This window comes from Sciurus carolinensis, chromosome 3, assembly GCF_902686445.1.
Source record: "Sciurus carolinensis chromosome 3, mSciCar1.2, whole genome shotgun sequence".
NCBI classification, from domain to species: domain Eukaryota; kingdom Metazoa; phylum Chordata; class Mammalia; order Rodentia; family Sciuridae; genus Sciurus; species Sciurus carolinensis.
In genome coordinates this window covers 65,292,954-65,314,762 of record NC_062215.1, presented here as the reverse complement: position 1 = coordinate 65,314,762, position 21,809 = coordinate 65,292,954, and the positions used below count along the sequence as shown (strand labels likewise).

The window sequence follows — 21,809 nt, the reverse complement described above, 5'->3', positions numbered from 1 at the left end:
CTGGGCACTGGAAGAAACCTTTCCCTGTCCCCAGCACAAAATCCTATCCTTACTAGAAAAAAGTTCAGTTTTCGTAATAAACCTGAGGGAGGGCAGTACAGAAAGATAAAACCTAGATAATCCCCACCACTCATCTGCCTGGCTGGGAAATTTCCTTTCCTGCCAAAACTCCATGGAAGCTCTTAAGACTCAAATGATTTGTGTGTCTTGGCTTCTCCTTTCATGGACAACTCGTTGGTCAACTGAGGCTGGTCACAAAGACACACAGGTGGACACAGGTTAGCAGAACAGTTGATTCTACTGGTGGTTTTTTTGTTTTTGTTTTTGTTTTTGTTTTGGTACTGAGGACTGAACCCAGGGGTACTTAAACACTGAGCCATATCCCCAGCCCTTTCATGATTTATTTTGAGACAGAGTGTCACTAAGTTGCTGAGGCTGGCTTTAAACTTGCAATCCTCCTGCCTCAGCCTCCTGAGCTGCTGGGATTACAGAGATTACAGGTGTGCTCCACCATGCCCAGTTATGGTGGCCTCACTTCTAATGGCAGTAGATGCTTCTTTCCTTTTCCTTCAAGGACTGACCCACTCTGGTCTTTCATCTGTCAAAATAAAATCTTGGAACATCATTCAACAGCCCTGCATGATACCTTACCTGGATTTGGGACTCTGTAGATTCTGCTGGGATTTGAGCCTCATGGTGAACACCTTCTTGGCGTGCATGCTGCTGAGGGCTGCAGAGATACAGACAGGGAAATGGCAAGCGGGTTCCTGAGTAATGGTGAGGGAAGCCCCATGTCTGAGTCAATCATTCTCACACACTACCTGTTATGGTTTAGAAATGAACAGTCCCCTAAAGACCCATGTGTTGAAGACTCGGTCCCCAATGCAAAAGGTGGAGCTTTAGGGGAAGTGATTGGATCATGAGGGCTCTGGCCAGTGGATAAATAATTTGAAGTCATTACTGGGAATTGAAGGAAATAGGTCACTGGGGGCATGCCCTTGGGTCTACATCTTGTCCCTGGCCCCTTCCTCTTTCTGCTTTTTGGCTGCTGTGAGCTGAGCAGCTGTCCTTCACGATGGAGTCAGCTGGCCATGGACCGAAATTGTTCTTGTCAGGTTCGTGTCAGTCAGCTTTTTGTTGCTGTGACCAAAATACCTGAAAAGAACCACCTAGAGGTTGGGTTCACGGTTTCAGAGGTCTCAGTCCATGGTCAGCTGACTGCATTGCTCTGGGCCTGAGATGAAGCATAATATCATGGGGGGATGATGGAGTGGAAGAAAACTGTCAGCTCATAGCAGCCAGGAAGCAGAGAGAAAGAGAAAGGAAGGGGCAGGGACATGTATAGTCTCCAAGGCCATATCCTTCAGGACCTACTTCCTCCAGTCACACCTCACCTGCCTATAGTTACCACCCAGTAGCTCATTCAAATTATTAATCCATCATGTGGATTGATCCACAGATGGGATTACAGTCCTCACAATCAAATTATTCACTTCTGAATACTGTTGCACTGCCTAACACAAGAACTTGGAGAGGCATTCAGATCTAAACCGTAACAAGGTATTTTGGTCACAATGACAAAAAACTGACTAACACACAGTGGTGGCTATCTTTGTTTTCTTCTGTTTTTCCTGTTTCTTAATTGTACAGAAGTTCCCCTGGTCTGAGAGCTAGCAAGTGTGCTGCTGCTAAATGTTGGAAAATTAATTTAGAAACCAAAATGCGGGATGTCCCAGGGCAACTCCCTGGCTTGGGATCCACAGGAGGGCAGAGCTGAAGTTGGGGATGTTCTGGATACGCAGAATCCTGCAGGACTCTGTGCTCAGGACACAGGCACAGCATCCCCTGACCACAGCCTGGCGTCACCTCTGCAAAGCCTTCTTCACGCTGCTACCTTCAGAAAGCTGGACTCGACTCCCAACTGGTCACACTACCACTTGCTTCACCTCCTTGAACTTTAATTTTTCTGTCCCTTTCTTACAGGTTGAGTGTCAGGGTCTCTGAGATCACCTCCCATGGTATCCGCAGCAAAACCCCAGCACAGTCAGCCCTCTCCTGATACGGGTCCCGCTCCCTCCCAGAGCTTCCTCCTAAACAGCCTCTTCAGAGCCTGGGGTCCAGCTGGGTGACAGGCTCTGGGATTCGTCCAGGTAGACACCTGGTAGCCTGAGCCTGCTGCCTCTGTTCAGAAGGACCTGGTGGTCTCCTTGGTTTCGGGCTCAAGGCTCAGACACCCAACCCAGGCAGGAGGGTAAATAGGCCCCATGTGGTGCAGAGAGGCAGGTACCTTTGTTGAGGTCCAAGGGCTGCGAGTCCTGCACAAGCCTGTGGTGGCGAGGCTCCCAGGTCACGTTGCCCGTGTAGAGCTTGGGGATCTGAATGTGGTGCTTGCCTCGAATGTCAAATGTCTCACAGGCTGCCTGGAAGACGTCGCAGACTGGGGTCAATGCTCAGCCTCATCCTCACCACTGGGGCTGTCCATGTAGGCCCTCGCCATGGACCAAATACCAAGATCCGTGTTTCACAGAATTTTTTAGCACACGCATCTATGGGGTCACTACAGGGACTCAAAGAGGTGCCTGGGCTTGGTACACAGTAATCATTGCTATTATTATGAATATAATACTGACATTGTCTTGCCCACATGGCGAGGGAGGTTTGCATACTTTCCTTGCCTGATGTGAATCATGTGGAGAAGGCCTGGGCTTTGCAACCAAGTGCCCCCAGCTCAAGCTGTGGCTCCTGAGCACATTTGTTGAGCAAAACTCTTCCCTTCCATGAAAAGCTCCCTAGACCCACAGGCCACCTCTGCCAATAAAGGCCTACAGAGACACTGAACCAGATCCAAAAAGCTCAACCATGTGTCCTCTGTCCCTAGCTCTCTGTGGCTGGGAGAACCAAACAAGATGTGGTTGTTAGGAGGTGACCTAGAAGGCTGGGGTTGTGGCTCAGTGGTAGAGCACTTGCCTGGCATGTGTGAGGCCTTGGGTTTGATCCTCAGCACCACATGAAAATAAACAAGTAAAATAAAGGTATCGTGTCCATCTACAACTAAGAAATATTTTTGAAAAAGTAAGAGGTGACCTAGATCATCAGTGGGAAAAAGACAGAGGCAGAGGCTCCCAAGGGTAGGGGGGCATCTCGGCCACCTCTGTCACTCTAGGGGAACATGCACAGAGAGGAACTCTCCTGGGGAAGTGAGGAGAGCAGCCTTGACCTGAGTCCCCAGGCCCATAGCCCTGGCCCACACCCAGGACCATACCCACTGGGTGGGGCACTGGTCATGCCACCCAGGATGCCTGGTGCAGGCGGCTTGGGTGTGAAGGCACCTCATCATGAGTATTATGGGACAGCTGTGGCTGGGAACTGACCTTGAAGGTGTGCACGGCCCAGCTACGGAAGGCGTCCTCCTGCCCGCTGAGCTCATCACCTTCCCCCGTTGGGGTAAGCTGAGAGGCTCCCAGGTGGCACAACTTTTGGTCGATGTCATGAGCAAAAGCACAGAACTGAGGGTACATGCTGGAGCCAAGGCCAAACACTGCATACCTGCCCCAGGAGGACAACACAGAGACTCAGGTCTCACGCAAGCAGCAGCCTACACCACTGACCTGCAGGGCCAGTCTCACACTCTCCCGTGCCAGCTGAGCCAGGCCTGCTCTGGTCTTCCTTGACCTCTGGCCTTCACCACCAACTCCCATCACCAAATGCATGCTTAATGAGCAGACCTGGGAGAGGAACTCTTTTCCCTGGCTGGACCCACAACATGCTCAGAGGATAAACCTCAGACCAGGGCTCTCCCTGGGCTGGACAACTCCAGGAAGACGCAAGTATGCACAACCGTTTATCCCCAGATCCACGACTCTGGGCCCAGAGGCAGGGCTCAGCCAAAAAGGAGGGGGGAAGAGCCTGACCTGAAGGTGTTGGTGAGCTCCTTCAGCATGAAGAGGGATTTCTTCAGCGTCTAGAAAGAGAGGGAACCACAGAGTTCTCAGGCTGGGATCATACAAGCATGACTTTTCTTTTTGCCTGGTGGCCCATTTAAACACAGGTCACATCCAGCTGGGCTGGGCATGCCTGTAATCCCAGTGATTCAGGAGGTTGAGGCAGGAGGATTGCCAAGTTCAAAAACCAGCCTCAGCAACTTAGCAAGGCCCTAAGCAATTCTGCGAGACCCTGTCTCAAAATAAAATATAAAAAAGGCCTGGGGGTGTGGCTCAATGGTTAAGTGCCCCTGGGTTCAATCCCTGGTACCACAATAAAAACAAAAACAAAAACAAAAAAACATGGCCATATTTAGCAGAAGGATCCAGATCCACAATGGAGTTTGGTTTTAGTGAGGGGCCACCTGGCCAGGGCTCAGTGGACAAGTTCAGCTTGTCTCTGAGACCAGTCAACCATAGTAGCTCATGTGGGCCCTGCCCCTCAGAGGAGGATGCAGAACAACCCAGCTCCAGAAGGGCATCCACTGAAGTTCTCTTAAAGGACATGAGCCTTCCTTCTTGTTTAGAACCAGGTAAAAGCAAAAATGATTGACCACATATCTCTAAAGTGACCCTGATTTCCCAGGAACCCAGGATAATTTTAGGTGCTGTGTGATCCACCATAAACAGTGCCAAATCATGGAAGTTATTCCCTTTCTTATATTTCACTTTTTAGTTATTCTCTTCTCAATTAATTTTTCATCCTTCTGTGGACTGAGAGTCTCCAATTGGTACCATAGAGCTGTAACCTTTTTCTGTGTGTGTGCTGGGGATTGAACCCAGGACCTTGTGCTTGCAAGGCAAGAACTCTACCAACTGAGCTACATCCCCAGCCCAGAGCTGCAACCTCTTGAATACTTGCCTATTGCTCTAAAAAACAAGATGGAGCAGACCTGGTTTGGGCAGCCGCATTAGCTACAATGCAATAACTTTGGATTTCACTGAATTTACTTTTTGCTGGTTTTCCTTTTGTGAGAGTGATACAAGTTCCTTTAAATTTGAGCTTTTCAGTTAGAAAGTGTGTAGGTCAATTAATGAGATAATTATTAAGCATGTCAGAGGAAAGGTGGCCTGTGAAGGACCCAGGGTGACCTGGGCTCTCACTTCCAACCACCTTCTTTGTGGTATGCCAAATCCCCTTGGACTCTTTCTTGGTCTTCCTGGGCTCCACCAACCCCTAGATGATGAGGAGCTTGGGTCACCCACCTGTCCGTTGCCAGGGGAGTCTCCATTCCCAAATGTGCTGGTCACTACCAGAAGTAGCTGCTCCCGCTCCAGGTTGCTCAGGCTATACTCATCCATACAGAGGACCTGCATGACACCCAGGAGGACATTACACCTCAGCTCCCAGACTGGCCCTCCACGCTCTCCCCAGACACCTGTCTAAGCTGTCCTGGTACCTTGGGGTTGAAGGCACAGCTGAACAATTTCCCCAGGTCTCGTGCCAGCGCTTCTGATTTTCCCGTCTCGGTTGCAAAGAGGATCGTGACTCTGACTCGGGAGGACATGGTCTTGCGCATCAGCATAGAGGCAAAGAGCACAGCTCTGTGGGGACAGAGAGACAGACACTGTGTGCTGAGTCCTCTTCCAGAAGGAAGTGAGGGCCCCGGAGGATGGGAAGGAGACATGTTTAAAGTGGGCAGGTGGAGGGAGAAGCAACCTTCATTTCTCACCAGCTGTCCACCCTGACTAGTGGCCCTTGTCTTCCCTCAGCATCTACTTGACCCCTTTGGGAAAGGGACGAGAGGGAAGGCTGGGACAGCAGCATCTGGTGACCCTCAGAACTAGTGCCCAGATCTCTGGGCACAAAGAAGACTCTTTCTGTGTGCGCCCTGCCCTTCAAGGCCTGGAGGCAGAGGCCAACTGGAAGGAAGGGACAATGCAGACATGGATGGCCCTCCCACTCACTTCACCAAGACTTTGAATCGGATCTCTCTTCTCCTGGGTCTCTGCTTCTCGTCCTGCCAGATGTGGGTCTTCCAGGGCTCCACCTGCGAAAGACAAGGGTGATGTGGGGGTGGGGCAGGTGGCTTGGCTTGGGCTGGGGGATGTCGGAAAGGTAGAGGACCCTGGTCACCCATGGGGCAGGGGGTGAGCAGGTTGGTGCCCGCCACACCTCACTGACGCTCCACAAGAGAGGGCTCTGAGCAGCGTCCACACTGCCTGGCCCGCAGCCTGCTCAGTGACACCACAACCACATGGTTCCTGCTCTCATGAGTGTCCTCCTGGAAGGAAGAGGATTGCTTCTCTGGCTTTCAGTGTCTTATCACCAGGCAGGCTACGTAACTTAGAGTCTGAACTGGGATGCCTCTGAGAGGGCGAGGAGGAGCTCAACAGGCGTGAGCCGTCCTGGGCAGACCAGGGCACACAGCTGCCCAACTTTCCTCTGTGGAATGAGGAAGCTCCTCCCCAAATCGAACACACATCCTTTTTGATAAAATACGAGCTCATTTCAACAGTTAGTAGTCGTTCAGTGCATTCTGGGGTGGGCGCTGGGCCAAGCTGTTATGCAGACCAGTTCTCATGGAGCTGATGTCTGTCATTGTAGAGATGAGAGACTCAGAGCTCAGAGAGGTGGGCACACAGGTGGAACATGGCAGAATCAGCAGTCTGACTTCACCACGATGCGATGTGACAGTTTGACAGACTCCCCCAAAGAAGGCCAAACACGGAGGCATGTAAAATAGACTCCCTGGGGACTTAAGTCCAACAGAGTGACAGACTATGAAAAGCACAACGAAAGGAATTCCCTCTATACCACTCTAGTCATGAACAGGAGCTGCTCTGTGCCCTAGATTGGGGCCGAAAAGTATTAAAAACATGTCTCTAGGGCTGGCAACGTGGCTCAGTGGTAGCATTTGCCTTGCATGCCTGAGGCATCCACAGCACCACATAAAATGAAGAAATGAAAAATTAAATGTATCAAGTCTTTAAAAAAACAAAACATGCCCCTGCCCCCCATCCACGATGCACACACAGTCTCCACACCTGAGTTCTAAAAGGAAGGGGAGAGAAAGGCCCCTCCCTCACCTGATAGTAGTAGAATGGGGACAGGACATAGTTCAACATCTCCTGGTGAAACACAGGGGTGATGCTCCCAGAAACCGGAGGGACCAGCCAAATCCAGTCTGCCGGGCAGCCCCCGCGGGCCCGGTACTCATTCTGCATGTGCTTCATGAAGGACTCTGTGGCTGAGTGATGGTCCATGATGGTCACGTTCTGCTTCTACATGGGAACAGCAGGGAAGTCGAGATAAGGGGTGGGGAGAGAGGAGAGGCCAGGTAGCAACAGGGACACTTCCCAGGGAGCATGGGAAAGCCCTGTAGTCTGTAAAACAGAACAGCAACTCCTTCTGACCTTTCTGCTCACCTGCTGGAAATAAATGCCCAAATGGAGACCCTTCCAGAGCCTCCTAAGGAACCTAGACATCATCTCAGCACATTCAGTCCACCGATGACACGGTGGCCTCCCCTGGTCCTCGGGAGGAAGCCTCCAGCTTCTCATGCCCACAGGTCTCCCCACTGTCCCAGCCAGCGTCTCTCTCTGGATGCAGAGAACTCAAACAGCAGCCTTTATTTGCAGATAAAGAAAATACCACCCCTGCCATCTGTGTTCTCTCAGCCAAGAAGGAACTAGACTCCTCTGGGGAGAGATCTGAAGCACAGGGAGAAGGACTGTAAGAAGATGAACCACCCATGCCCTAAAATTAGAGGCCACAGGACCTGAGACAACCTGGAATGACCAACCAAAGCAGCACAACCCCTGCGTCTAGGGCAACCCATTTGGTCAAGAGACATATGTTCAGCATAGTGGTCCAAATTCTGATCTTTCACGGGCCAGATGACCTTTAGCTACTAGTTCCTTAACCTTGTGAAGCTTCAGTTTCCTCATCTGTAAGATGGGGTTGACAGTTCTGCATCATGAGGTTGTTGAAAGGATGCAATAATTTAGCACAATCAAAGCATCCAAGTTGTCAGTAGATGTTAGCTACTATCATTATTTCCATCTGCCAGGTACCACGTAAGGCCCTGGCATGACAGGTGAATGACAGCCCCTTTCTCTGTGTTAGACTGTTGGCTAACTAGAGGAAGCAGAAGGATGTCTGCCATTTTCACAGGGCCTGATGGGAGCCATGACAGAGGGGAACAAAGTCTGCTTGGGAAAACAGAGGCCCAGGGGAGTCAGGAGGGGCTTCAGGGATAGCTTCTGAGAGAGGCCAAGTCTTGAGAGATGGGTACAGGTTGCCCTAGATGCAGGGTAGGGGAAGGGGGCATTCCTGGAAGAAGATGCCATGAGTCAAGGCTGGGAAGGATGAGAACAGTCAATTGGTGCTGAGCCTTGCAAGGCAGCCAAATCTTTTTTTAAAATTTCATGTATAGATACTTTCCACTTAAAATGGGCTTAAATCTTGCTAAACCCATCAGAGTTTGAAAACAGCATAAGTCAAACATGCATTCAATACCCCCAACCTCCTGGACATCATGACATCCCTACACAGCACACTACAGAGGGCCAGATGGTGACCCTGATGCTGGCGTGGCTGACTGGGAGTGCCCAGTACCACAGGAGTTTCCTGTTCCCCATCACCTGCCCAGGAAAGATCAAACTTCAGAATTCCAAGTTCAGTTTCTGAATCCATATCACTTTTACCCCTCTGTAAAGTTAAAAATTCCTAAGTTGACCCATCCTGAGTTAGGGACCGCCTATGCATACACAGCAACTCCTCGGTGCTGGGCCAGTTTTAATAATATCTATGATAACAATAATAAATAATAACAGGAAAACTAACTCGCTGAGGGTCCACTGTGACCAGGCAGTGCAGCTGAGCATGTTGTAAGAACTGTCATTTAATTCTTACAATAGCCTAGGGAGGGAGGCCCTGCTATTATCCCCATCTTCCAGAGAAGGAAATTAGGCCACATCTTTTGAAGGTTATCCTGGAGGAGGGTGTCAAGGAAGTTCTGGAGACTTTCAAGCAGTGGAGGGGCGTGGACAGCAATGGTCAGGAGGCTCTGCAGATTTTCTGGGACATATCTAGATCCTGCCAGTGGCAGGGCTGATGCTGGGAGTCCCCTGGAGCCAGGATGTGTGGTCCAAGGCCAGCCCTTCCTGAGCGAGGCCAGCTCCAGGGTCACTCATCCTGTTCCTCTCAGTTCAGGGCCCCCTATTCCATCACGCACAGGATGGCTCTGCTTGTGGAGTGACACAGCTGTGGGGGACAGTGTGTGATCATATATATTGTGTTTACTACTTATGTTCTTGGCCTGGCATGGCAAATGCTCAAGAAAACATTGCCAAATGAATGGATGACTGTCCGTCCAGTGGTCTAGCCTCCAGGGCATCTGTCAGGCTGATGGGGATGGTTCCAGCTTCTAAAGTAATAACTTCACAATTCTGGGCCCCAAGCATAGGAACAGTGTGAGCAGGAACAGCAGATGGACCGGAGGACTTAGCCCTGTGTGGGATCAACCTGCTGTGTGTGAGCAGAGGTGGACACTGAAACCACTGCTCCTGCGCACGGAACTCACATTCATTCACTCATTCATCCAGTATAAATATTTTTAGCATCTGCCTTGTGTTGAACATTCTGCTAGACTAGAGGTGCAACAGTGAACACAAAGGACAAAGTCCCTGCCCTGTGGCTCCCCAGGGAGCTTTCATTCTAGTAGAAGAAACAAAGCAATGAAGAAAGACAGAAGTAGATGTGCTCTGGAATGCCAGAAACTGTGAAGAAAAATAAAGCAGAATTCAAGGAATAACAGAGAGAGACCAGACCCAGGTGGATGAGGATGTTGATTCATGTGGCAGTCCAGGAGGGCTTCTTTAAGGAGGTGACAACTGAGAACTGCAAGAAGGGAAGGAGCTGGCCAGGGGATGACTAGTGGGAAGAAAGTTTTGTGCAGAGTGAAAGTTAAGTGCAAAGGCCCTGAGGGAGGAGATTCTTTTGGTGAGTTTGAAAATATGGCAAGAATTTCAACATCACTGAGGAGTAGTGATAGATAAAAGCCAGACTGGAATCACTGGAATCACTGGAGGATGAGGAAGTAAAATGAGTTCATTCAACAGTTTTGCTGTAAAGATAAGCAAAAAAAAAAACCAAAAAACAAAAAACAAAAACAAAAACGACAGTAGCTGGAGGGACCCCTAGAGAACTGGGAGGCTTCACTGGGTTAGCTCTCCATTTCTTTCCTGCAGATGGGAGCTGGGGTCGCCTGACGGGAATGTTCCAGCAGAGGGGGAGACATTGATGATGCAAACAGAGGGGAGGGGGGTTGGGGGGAGTAAAGACCGTGAGAGATTGGAAGAGCGCAAGATTCAGCGTGCAAGTGCAGGGACTGACCAGTTTTTGGAGGCAAGTCATTGCCAGTGGCTGGACCAAGAGAATGAGCCAGAGGCCACAGCAAAGGCCTGCTATATGCTGGGGCCTGGCAAGCACTTGGCACATGCTGGGTGTTCAATTCTTGTTTGATGCAGGCCCAAATAAACAGTGCTGCCGGGGAACGTCAGCAGCAAACCAGGTCATCTTCTCACCAAAACATCTGCAGACCCACAAATCACCTGACATACCTGGAAACTATGGAGCACCGCGACGTTGATCTCCGTGACAGCCCGGTCTTTCCAGAGTGAGGCCAGCGTGTGCGTCTCCAGGCCCATCCTCCTCCCCACTTCCTGCAGAGACAGAGTAGCAGGGGTGAGGCGGTCCCCCCAACCCACCTCAGGCCACCCAGCCCCACACCCCCAGCTAGACGGTCCTCGTTACCTCCAGGATGTTGTAGCGCTGGACATCACAGAAGTCCCGCACTCCGATCTCAGTTCCCATGTACCAGCCATTGAAGGGGCACGCTGGGAACTCGAGGCCCCCCACCTCCAGCAGCATGTTGGACACAGCAGGCAGGGCATACCACTTCAGCTGCAGCTCCCGGAACCACTCGTACCTGATGGGAGGCAGAGCCAGCAGCAGTTGGGGACTCCATTTTTTGTCCCTGGCTCCTGCCTCCCCCCGCCCCGAAAAAAAAAGCTTCAGAGAGTCAACCGGGAAAACTCCTTTCCAAGTCTCTGAGTCACCCCACCAGGAAAGGTGAACTGGGCATACCAGATGTCATTAAATTCTACATTCATTCACTCATTCATCCCCCCACGCTAACAACCCAATAAAACAAAGCAGTTAGGAACTCCAGGGAGAGAAAACTGAAGCTCAAGTTTGTCCTCACCACTGGCTAGCAGTGGGACCTGAAGAAGCCTTTAGCCTCTCTGAGTCTCAGTATCCCCAACATCAAAATAGAGGTAAGAGAATCAAACTCATGGAGCGATTATGAAGTCAATACCATCCATCTGTATATTCAGTTATTTCACAAATACTTATAAATAAGCAGTTACTATGTGTCAGTTCCCTTCCTGGTTCTGGGGATATTCTGATGAATAAGAAAAGCAAGATCCTGAATCTCTTTGGCTTATAGTCACGTCTAGACTTTAAACTACAAAGAAGTACACAAATAAGTAAGAAAATAAAAATGAGATGATGTGTTTGTCTGAGGGTGAGAGTGGTCAGGAGAGTCTTCTCAGAGGAATGACATCATAGGAAATACTTTTTGATGAGAAGAAAAAAAAAAGACTAGAAAATTTTTGAGGAAAGGTCAGGTCCGATTGGAGGAACAAGAAATGCAAAGACCCTGAGGCAGGGTGGAGTTCAGTATTTTGAAGGAACAAGAAGAAGAGTTCAGCCCAATGCCTACACAGCCTTCATGTATGGAGTTATTTTTGCAATTTCTGAAAGCAGGTGCTAAACCCATTGAGTTCTCAAAGTAAATATAGCCCTACACTCCCCCATGGTCAGGAGAGGGACAAGTTGGCAGAGTTGGCCGGAGGAAAAAGGAGGCCTGGGCTACTCAGACTGAGACTCTCCAGGGGTTTCTGTCCTGAAGTCAAGCCTTCCCCAGCTCCTCGGGCCCATTCATCTAAGCCTCTGCTTCTCTTCTCAGTCAGCACATCTTCGTACGTTTGAGGCCAGAGAATAAAGTGCAGAATTGCTGCAGAAAGCAAAGGTCACTCCGCAAGCCTTGACAGCCAGCCTTCTGGGTGTCACCTGCTGCGGCTAGGCCTTGGGGGAGATGAGAGAGGCGTTTGATGGCTGCAGCCTGCGAGGCAAGGAGGGAGACGTGCCTGTCAATTCACTCATCCGTGCCCTCAGCCACTTACTTGGGATGTTCCATGGAAACCTCAAGCACAAGTTCAGGCGGGATTTCAAAGAACTCAGGGTCACGACCGTTGGCCTGCAGGACCAGAGGCAGCACGTCGAAGCGGCCATAACGAGGCTTCCAGCCCAGGTCGATGCACAGCTGGCGGGCAAGACAGGATGGGTGAGTTGCAGGCCCAGTACCTCAACTCCTCCAGGCTCCACTTGCCACCCACCACTGGGCTCCTCGGCTGAAGATCCTGGGGTCTAGGCTGGGTGGGTACCTGGGTGAACTCCAAGTTGGCGGGGTCCCCTCTGATGGTACCATCAGGCATCTGGTAGCCAGCATACCGGATTAACTGGGAATTCCAGACTCGGAAGTCATGCTTGCCATCGCTCCGCTGGGGGAACACGGTGATGGTCGACCTTCCCCAGGACAGGGATGGCACTGTTTAACATCTGGTGCGGACTCCCGGCCATCCCCCTGGCCCACCCCCCCACACTCTTCCTGCTCTACAGCCCCAGCACCGGAGCTGACGGAGCACCCACCCCTCCTCCCACCAGCCCCATCCTTCTTCAAGACCAGCATGGGGACCCCCAGGGAGCCCCCCATCCTTTATATGGGAGCCCTTTCTCTCCCAGCCCTGTATTTCTATTCCTGAAGTTGAGTCAGCCAGATGCCTGTCTAGTGCAGGTCATGGCTCACAGTGGGCTGGAGCTACATAGTTAGGTAGCCACCTCTGCATCCGGGTCCCCTGCCCCTTCTTCCCTGTCCCCACCCCTGGTCTAGTCCTGTGTTGAGCCCCCATTAGGTGGCCCCTGAGTGTTTTGCTAAACCCAAAGATGAGTGAATGACAGAAGGAGCTGTTAATCCTATCAGGGGTCGGGGTGGGGGACACAGTGACAAGCAGTGACTCTCCGACCTCTAAGAAACCGCACCAGGGCCATGTGCTAGAAAACCAAAGTCTCAACCCCTCTAAGGAGTGGGGAGCTCTAACACTGAAGTTAATTCTTAAAGTTGGAACTTCCACATGGTTCCAAGTCCAAAGGAAACCAAGGAAAATGGGCTCCTGGCAGAGGCTAAGCCACAGAGGCTGGGCTTGCCATTAGAGGTCCCTGAAGAAGGGACCAGATCTTTCTCCTTTTCTCTGTCCCTTGTTTCTCCTGGAGCCAGAGAGGCCTCCTCTAGCCCATCTGCACGTTTTGGCTAAACTGCAGGGAAGGGTGGGCCCCAACACAACCCTGGGAGAGGCACCCCCACCTGATGTTGCCGCCGTTGGTGGCATAACGGATGTGTCTGCAGAGGTGTTCAAACATCTCCTGGGCAGTGGTACAGCTCCGGGCATCAAAGACCTGCACACAGCCCACCCAGACCATGTCTGTCAAGGAATGTGTAGGGCTGGGGACGTAGCTCAGTGACAAAACAAGTATTTGGCATGAAGTCCTGGGTTCCGTCTCCAGCTCCAAACAACAAGCAAACAAAAACATTTCAAGGACTATGTGGACAGAGGCTTCTGCATTGATTGAAGCCCTGGGGGACAGCAGATGGCCTGCATGCCCCCACTCCCACAAGACAGAGGGGCCCAATCTCCTCTGCATGAATGGCCCCCGACTCATGGCTGCCCGTCCAGCCTTTCTTCTGCTCCCCTAGGGCCACCCACTAAGAAGAGCCCAGCAAGACCCAGATCCCAAGAAAACCCAAATTTAAAGCTCCCCAAGTCAGGAGCACCCAGCCCCAGCCTGATTCCTTTGCATCTTGAGCCTATTTTACACAGCCAGAGTTGGCTTCCCTGGCTTTTCTCATCAATTTCTCCTTCCAAATAATTCAGTCACAAAATGATCCTCCAGCGAAACGATGGCCCAGGAGTTTAGGATAAATAAAACGGTCTCTGGGAGCCAAGAATCCAGACACTTGAGGTAAACAACCTCTCTGCAGCACCAAGGCCTGGGCAATAATAAAACAAGGCTGTCGTTTGTGTCATGGTGGCATTTTAGTCTCCCAAGCTTAATACACAGAGAAGCATTAGCTAGAGACTCTGGTGTTAAAACGGGATTCTGGATTTCTAGAAGGGAGCCTCATGCTGAAAACTTGGGGCTTTGGCTAGTCTGTGGAGACCTGGGTGCAGTTCCACTGGGCTGCTCCAGAGCTAGCTGCTCGGGGCTCAGGGCCAGCCCACCTCCAGCGCCTCTCCTGCCCCAGGCAGAGAGGTTCACCTGCAGGTTGGACCATTGGATCCTCCCAATACAGCGGGGGGCATTGCGCCAGGCGAGCTTGGTGGCGAAGATGAGCTCATCTCCAGTCAGCTGGTAGGTTCCTGTTGTTTCAATCTCCTTTGTCACCGCTTCCACCCTGGCCAGATGTTCCTCTATTTTTGCCCTAGGGGACAGGAAGATATCAGGAAGACCAACAATGAATGACCTTAAATGGGGATTAATTCAATCCACAGAAGCAGGAACTGCAATCGGACACCAGAAGGGTAAGCTGTCCCTCACTGGAGACTCTCCCTCCAGGGCCGGCACTTAATGCTCTGCCATTGCCATGGTGAAGTTCTTAATCATTTGGAATGATGAATCTACATTTTCATTTTTACACCAGATCCTGCAAATTAGGAAGCCTGACCTGAGACAGTGGGAGGCCTTATTATTTCTAGGTACTTTTTCTCTAATATATTTTTTATTTGTTCTAATTAGTTATACATGGCAGTAGAATGCATTTTGACACATCAAACATAAATGGAGTCTAACTTCTCATCTGTCTGGTCATACATGATGCAGAGTTACACAGGTCATGTGATCATACATGCACATAGGGTAATAATGTCAGATTCATTCTACTATCATTCCTACCCCCATGTCCCTCCTACTCCCTCTGTCTAGTCCAAATTACCTGTATTCTTCCCCCATCCTTACTGTGAATTAGCATCTGCATATCAGAGAAAATATTCAGGTTTGGGTTCTTTGGGATTGGCTTATTTCACTTAGCATAATATTTTCCAGTTCCATTCATTTACCAGCCATAATTTCATTCTTCTTTAAGACAGAGTAATATTCCACTAGGTATATATTATAGGTCCTTTTTCTTTAATGATTCATCTTAGCAAGGGTTCTGAGCCTTCTCAGACACTTACAAATGTTGGAGGAGCAGAGTCCCATCAAGCCACAACATTGTCCTGCCTCTTTTGTCTTGGCTAAGAGAAGGTAGGCCAGTCCCACCTGTAGCAGCTTCTGTGCTCTGAGGACTCACTTTGAGCCAGGTACTGGGCAGAGCAATTCACAGACAGGGCCTCACTGCCTCTGTGATTTTTAAAAATCTTTTCGAGTTGGTGTGGTGACATATGCCTGTAATCACAGCCACTTGGAAGACTGAGACTGGAGGATTCAAAGTTTGAGGCCAGCTTCACAATTTAGCAAGACTTGGTCTCAAATTAAAAAATAAGAAGGTCTGGGGATGTAGTTCAGTGGTAAAGCACCCCACACCTGACTTAGAAGGTATTTTGAGTTTACTTCATAGTCAAGGGTCTCAATGGTATAGGGGTTAAATATCAGGCCCAGGAATATAAGTGTGGTCAAGAGAAAATCAGGAAACAGACCCTAGGGACAACAGCAAGCTCTGAGACATTCTTCACAAGCCCAGTCAGGCCCAGACACAATCTCGGGGTTAGGACTCAGCCCGCAGGGGCACAGGGAAGAGCTGTGCCCAGCAATTTCTAAACGTACTTCAAAAAATCCCAAAGGACAAGACTCTGCCAGAAAGACTTGAAACACACACACACACACACACACACACACACACACACACCAAGTAACCTTGAGATTTCCAATCAGCACCACCAAAGGTTTTCAAAATGGCAATAAACAAAACTATTTAAACTATCCTGTTCTATTCAGAACAAAATGGCCTTTCGGTGTGTGCAGAGTGTCTCAGCAACTCTTGATCAGAGAAGAAGCACAAAGACAAAACATTTGGTGATACTTATCCTCAAGGACATCCCTCCCATAAGGTACTAGGGGGGGCGGGGGGAGGGGTTGGTGCTCCCCCTCCCCAAACAAAACTTCTAGAAACATCCTTGACTCTGCGCTCTACCATAAAGACAGCGGCGACTGCTGTAACCCTAAAGTCTCCAACATGTATGGCAGTGTCGACACGTAAATACTTAAGGAAGATTCATTTTTAGTCTGTGCCCAGTTCCCTTACAGCTTTACGCTTTACCGTTTTCACATAGTCATGTTTCTGAGGCACAAAAAAATACAATGATGCCTCTTAACTCTGAAAAAAGTGAGTGGTTTTCCTCAGCAGCAAAGAGATTTGAATATAACGTTTGACACGTCATGGTCCCCAAATATGCTATTATCCTTCATATACAGAAGGTGAACAAACCCACTCAGCTGCTAGCAATTGTGGGGGATGGGCTGTCATTAATGATTCACACCTCGCAGGACCTCTCGGGTGTGAGAAGTGGAACTTCCCCATGTGAGAAGCAAATGAGTTTGAACAGCCCCCAAACACAGCACCCTGGCCTCCCTCCACTTCCTGACGACCATCCAATTACCTTTCAAATGTCAGTCACACTCCCGGTGCAGAATAGCATCAGGATCGTGCAGTGTCAAAGAGCTACGTGGTTAGGACACTGAGGCTAAACACCAAGGCTTCTGGTGCCAGCTGCCGAGGCACCAATCCCAACCCTGGATTTCAGAATATGTGCCTTCAAGCAATTACAACTCTATTGGCTTTGGTTTCCTTGTCTGTAGAATGATGTTGTGGAGAGTGTTAAAAATAACCTGATTAACATAGGGCCCTGCACACCCGTAGTGCCAAATGAATCAATAAGAACTGTGGCCCAGTGAAATCCATCAGGGAAAATCCCTGCAATCACAAAGGCTCCCTAGATAACAGCTGAGCTGAGACCAAAGACTGTGAGCTTTGCAGGTGCAACACACTTCTGTGGAAGCTGCAGGTGCACAGCATGCAAACCAGGCAGTGCTCTGACAGGTCTCAGCCTGGGTTGTACCTTAGAATCCTGGGGAGGTTTTGAAGAACACAGATACCCACTCCTTCCCCACCTTCCAAGACTCTGTCACCTTTGGTCCAGGGGACCCAGGCATCAGTGTTCTGAAAGCTCCCCAGGTGACAGCAGTACAGCCAGGGTTTGGTGACCAATGGCCTGGAAGATGGGGACCTCTTGCAAAGACTCCATGTCTCTCCCAGCTTGGACCTTCCAGGGTTGTAGTTAAGGGCAGATGGTATTGCTCAAAACCACTCTTTCCACCATGGGTCCCAGGTGCCCTTCTGTGACTCACTTCATGTGGTGAAGTGCTACGTGAGACTGCACCATAAAACCATACTGTCCTCCCAGCCGTAAAATAGCAAACCCAAGGCCTCTTCCATTCCACCATTCTGTCCTACAATCTCTTTGTACATTTTTCTTCTCTTTTCTTTTTTGGCACTGAGGATTGAACTCAGGGGCACTTAACTACTGAGCCTCATCCCCAGCCCTTTAAAAAAGTTTTTTTTTTTTTTTTTTTTAATTTCGAAACAGGGTCTCACTAAGTGCTCAGGGCTTCGCTAAGTTCCTGAGGCTGGCTTTGACCTCACGATCCTCCTGCCTCTGCCTCCTGAGCAGCTGGGATTACAGGCTCTTCATGCATTTTTATGCTTCAGTTTTACAGGAGTCTAAATCACATGGTCATCTATTTTATTTGGACAATAACAGCATTCTTAGAATAACAGCTCATACTTGGGTTCCTCTTACAATGGGTCAGGCACTGATCCTAGCACTCCATATATGTTAACTCATTTAGTCTTTATAAAAACTCCTGCAAGGCAGATATTATTATTATCACTATTTTCAGGCAGAGACAAAGTAATGTGCCCAGGGTCATGCAGCTTAGGAGGGGCACAGCAAGGATTGAACCTAAGTCTGTCACCATAATCCTGGCTATATACAGCATCATCATGATACTATCTATACGATTTCTCTGAATGTGTACAATTGTACATGTTGACAATAAAATCTACAATTGACAATTTAAAACAACTTTGCATGCCAGTGCCTGACACCGGGCTGGTACTTGATAATGCATTCAGTCACCTGAATGACTGACTATAGAAATTAAGGACTCCTAGCATGCCTCACAGAAGCCTCACTGGGTAGGAAGAAGAAGAGAACCCCAGGAACGTGGAGCCCCACCAGGTTCAGTGCAAAGAGCACCAGCCTGTCCTCTCCAAGTCAGGTGGCCTGGATTCTTACAGGGATTCAGTGACCTCAGGAGTGTCACTGGGCTTCCAAGTTCACACCTATAGGAGGAAGGACTTGACCAGGTGGTTTCTGATGTCCCTTCCGTCTCAAACATTTCATAATAAAAGAGTTCCTTTAAATTCACAATCAAGGTTGCTCAGAGATAGGGCACTGTTCTGAATTTACATAATCCTCACAACAGTCTATGAGCCAGATTCTGTTATTCCCTTGGAAGTTGAGGCTTCGAGAAGGTAAGGGATTTCCCAAGGTTTCAGCAGTGGTTAATGATGGAGCTGGAATTCAATCTTGTTGGCACCCCAACTCCCACTTTTTACCACTACTGCTATTCCTGAACTTTATCCCCAATTACAAGCACTTATTCCAGGACCTCTTCACTTAGAAAAACTATAATTTAGTCTGGAATCACTGGGAATCTGGGAAGGAAAGGGATCTAGGGTCAGAGGGTCATTGCTGGAGGTAGGAGAGCCCTGGGGAGAAGGAGGAAGCAGTGACATTGTAGGACGTAAGCCTTACTCTTTGAAGGAGTCATAATACTGGTTGACAAATTCAATAGCTTGAGGTAGAAGCTCATCCAGAGAGAGAGGCTTGTCCCTGGGTCCTCTGGTCAAACTTTTGGGGTTCATGATAGACCCCAGGCAAGATTTGGACTTGCAAGTGAAATTCTGGAAAGACAGAAGCAGGTCGTTAGTGTGGAGTGTGAAGTCTGGTCAGCTGACCTGGCCACCTCCCTCCTGCTGGCGCTTCGACTCCCCACACCTCCGCCACCCTGTGGCACCTCTTCCTTAGGGTCCAGGAGCTTGGGCTTTTTCCCCACCCAGATCTTTTCTTCTCTACTGGCTGAGTCCCAGTGGGTGTGAGCCAGGATCGTTCCCTAATCCTGGCCTCAGTCTCTGGTCTTGCTCCCTAGCCAGTCCCAGTTTGGTCCCTGGAAACATTTCATCTGTTTTCTTATTTAAAGAGGCTCCCGTGGCTCCTGGGGGAATACAAAATCCCAAAGCCATAGGATGACACAGAAAACATTCTGGAAGGAAGTATCCCCAGATATTAACTATGGTGGTTTCTGGGTATGGGGGTTGGGGAATCATTCTGTCTTCATGGTCTTGACCTTTTCTATTCTTTCCCACTTTACAACCATAGCATGAATTCTAAAGTCAGAATAAGGAACTTAAAAGACAGAAAGGAGGACTGGGGGTGTAGCTCTATGGTAGAGCATTTGTCTAGCATGTGCAAGGCCCTGGGTTTGATCATCAGCACTGTAAAAAAAAAAAAAAATTAAGACAGGAAGGAGCCTTAAAAGACATTTAGTTACTGGATGCTCCAACTCCTCTGAAATCTCTATATCAAATATTTGAATCCTTCCAGTGATAGGGAGCTCATTATTGCCTCACTTAGTTCAGTCTAGCTTTGGGCAATTGAGTTAGAAATTCTTCTTGATTTCTGTTAAAATTTGTTTTTTTAATCATTTATCTAACATCCTTGATTATCCATTATCCATTAGGGTGGTTAATAAGGAGTTGGCATAATTAACTTCCTTCTGAAATTTGTGGGAATGTTAGTCTCTATTCCCAGTGTGCTTTGTCCAGGCAGATGATTGTTTGCCCAGGCAGACCTCTGTTAATCCACAAAGGGCCCCCACAGCTTCACCGGCTTGGACAAAGATGGTTCTCCCAGGAGCCCCGACTTCTCACCGATTTGGCTTTGTGGTGAAGTGTGTCTTGCAAAGTCATCCCATTGCCCCAGTTTTTGATCCTCACGTGCTGTGAGCAGGATAGAGGAGGTGTGTTCAGAGATTCTGGAGATTTCTAAGAGGGAGAAAAAACAGGTTTTTCCAAGCATCTGAGATCCCAGGATCCCTCAGTTCTCCCGCAGGCCTCTGGGCCCTGCTCCAGCTTGGGTGGGGAGCTGTGAGTATGCACACAGGGGACGGGGGCAGTCCCCATCCCTCCTCCCTGCCCAGCAGTGAGGCCACCTGGGCCAGTGCCTGCTGAGAGCTCCAGGTGCCTGGGCCACTGGCCATGCTTCTCTCCTCACTAAGGCCCTGCCAAATGCTTGCTCAGAGGAATTGCAAAGGGAGAGACTCAGGTTAGATGTGGGGGAGCCTGTCACAGCCAATACCACCCAGGATAGAAATAAGGACAGGGAAGAATGTACCACAGCCTTCCTCTCCCAGAGGTGCCTAAGAGGAGGGGACTGGGATTGAAGGCTCAGCTGGTGAATCTGATTATTTGAGAACGTCCCACCCCTTATGATCATGACTGATCTCAAATCATCCCTCACCTATTGCCAGGCCACCTGGACAGGTCACTCAGGTGCTAGAGCACTTTGGGGACCACCACTCCTGGTCACCACAGACCATCCCACTCTCCACAGCCCTTCCTTGCTCCCACCCAAGTCCCTAGGTCTGGGACTCACCACCTAGAGCCTGGCATCCCACACCCCCAGCCCAGCCCACAGTAGGGTATCCAGCCTGCATCTGCCTCTGTGAGGAAGGAAAGGGCTTCCCACACCATGTGACCCACTGACCTTTGCCGTCCCCTGGAGGGGTGGAGGGGATCCATTTTGATGCTTGCTGAGGTTGTGACATTTGGGGTCATCCTGTGTTGCTGGGCTACAAAAGGAAACATCCATCAGAGATGGAGTCAGAGTGGACAGGGGTCTTGGAGTGCGATCCTCTAGTCCCCTCAGTGGGCAGACGGGGGACTGAGGTCCAGAGGGTGGGAATGAACTGCTCGTGACTTCCAGTCAAGGGGGACAGAGGGTGAGGGAATCAGTTAGACTGATCTCCCCACCGTTACCATCCTTCCTCTTCTTCTCTTTCTCCCCACACAAAAGGATATGAGGGACCTGAGCCAAAGCTACTGGCCCAACCAGCAACACACAGAAGTTCTGGGAAATTACCCTCTTCAAAAGCCAAGTGCTACCGTGGAACAGGGGCTGTGGACTGAGAACGGCTCCATTCACTCTACCCTCCCAGGTCAACAGCAGGCACTGCCTGCCACCTGCTTGTTTTTAGTGACTTGATCTTCTTATCTAAAACACTAAACTTATCCTGGTTTATTTACTTACTTTAAATTTTTATCCTGGAAAATGCAACACTTGTGAAAGTCGAGAGAATAATGTAATAAACTCTCATGGGTCCTTCACCCAGATTCAACTCAATGCATCAATTGTCAATCCGTGGCCATCTTGTTCAACTCCCAGCCTCTGCCTTTATTTTATTTGTTTGTTTTGACAGTAGTGGGGATTGAATCCAAGGTTTCCTACATGCTAGGCAAGCACTCTGTCACTGAGCTAAATTCCCATCACTTTTGATTTCATTTTATTTACTTATGTTTTGCAGTGTTAAGGTCTGAACTCACTGAGCCACATCCCCAGCCCTTTTTCTTTTTTTTTTTTTTT

General features: G+C 49.5%; 1 protein-coding gene across 2 annotated transcripts in view; it reads right to left on the bottom strand.

Annotated features, from left to right (window-relative positions):
- Nos2 (nitric oxide synthase 2) overlaps positions 1 to 21,809 on the bottom strand; it is a 43,960-nt gene that overhangs the window by 9,141 nt on the left and 13,010 nt on the right. For both annotated transcript variants that reach the window (XM_047544471.1, XM_047544473.1), the window contains 17 exons: positions 20,934 to 21,018; positions 20,099 to 20,212; positions 18,924 to 19,072; positions 14,368 to 14,530; positions 13,415 to 13,506; positions 12,438 to 12,579; positions 12,177 to 12,316; positions 10,741 to 10,915; positions 10,548 to 10,649; positions 7,011 to 7,205; positions 5,889 to 5,971; positions 5,381 to 5,525; positions 5,187 to 5,291; positions 3,912 to 3,961; positions 3,372 to 3,546; positions 2,288 to 2,420; positions 652 to 730 (listed from right to left, as the gene is read on the bottom strand). In XM_047544471.1, the coding sequence (XP_047400427.1) occupies positions 652 to 730; positions 2,288 to 2,420; positions 3,372 to 3,546; positions 3,912 to 3,961; positions 5,187 to 5,291; positions 5,381 to 5,525; positions 5,889 to 5,971; positions 7,011 to 7,205; positions 10,548 to 10,649; positions 10,741 to 10,915; positions 12,177 to 12,316; positions 12,438 to 12,579; positions 13,415 to 13,506; positions 14,368 to 14,530; positions 18,924 to 19,072; positions 20,099 to 20,212; positions 20,934 to 21,018 (2,127 nt within the window). The remainder of the gene's footprint in view (positions 1 to 651; positions 731 to 2,287; positions 2,421 to 3,371; positions 3,547 to 3,911; positions 3,962 to 5,186; positions 5,292 to 5,380; positions 5,526 to 5,888; positions 5,972 to 7,010; positions 7,206 to 10,547; positions 10,650 to 10,740; positions 10,916 to 12,176; positions 12,317 to 12,437; positions 12,580 to 13,414; positions 13,507 to 14,367; positions 14,531 to 18,923; positions 19,073 to 20,098; positions 20,213 to 20,933; positions 21,019 to 21,809) is intronic.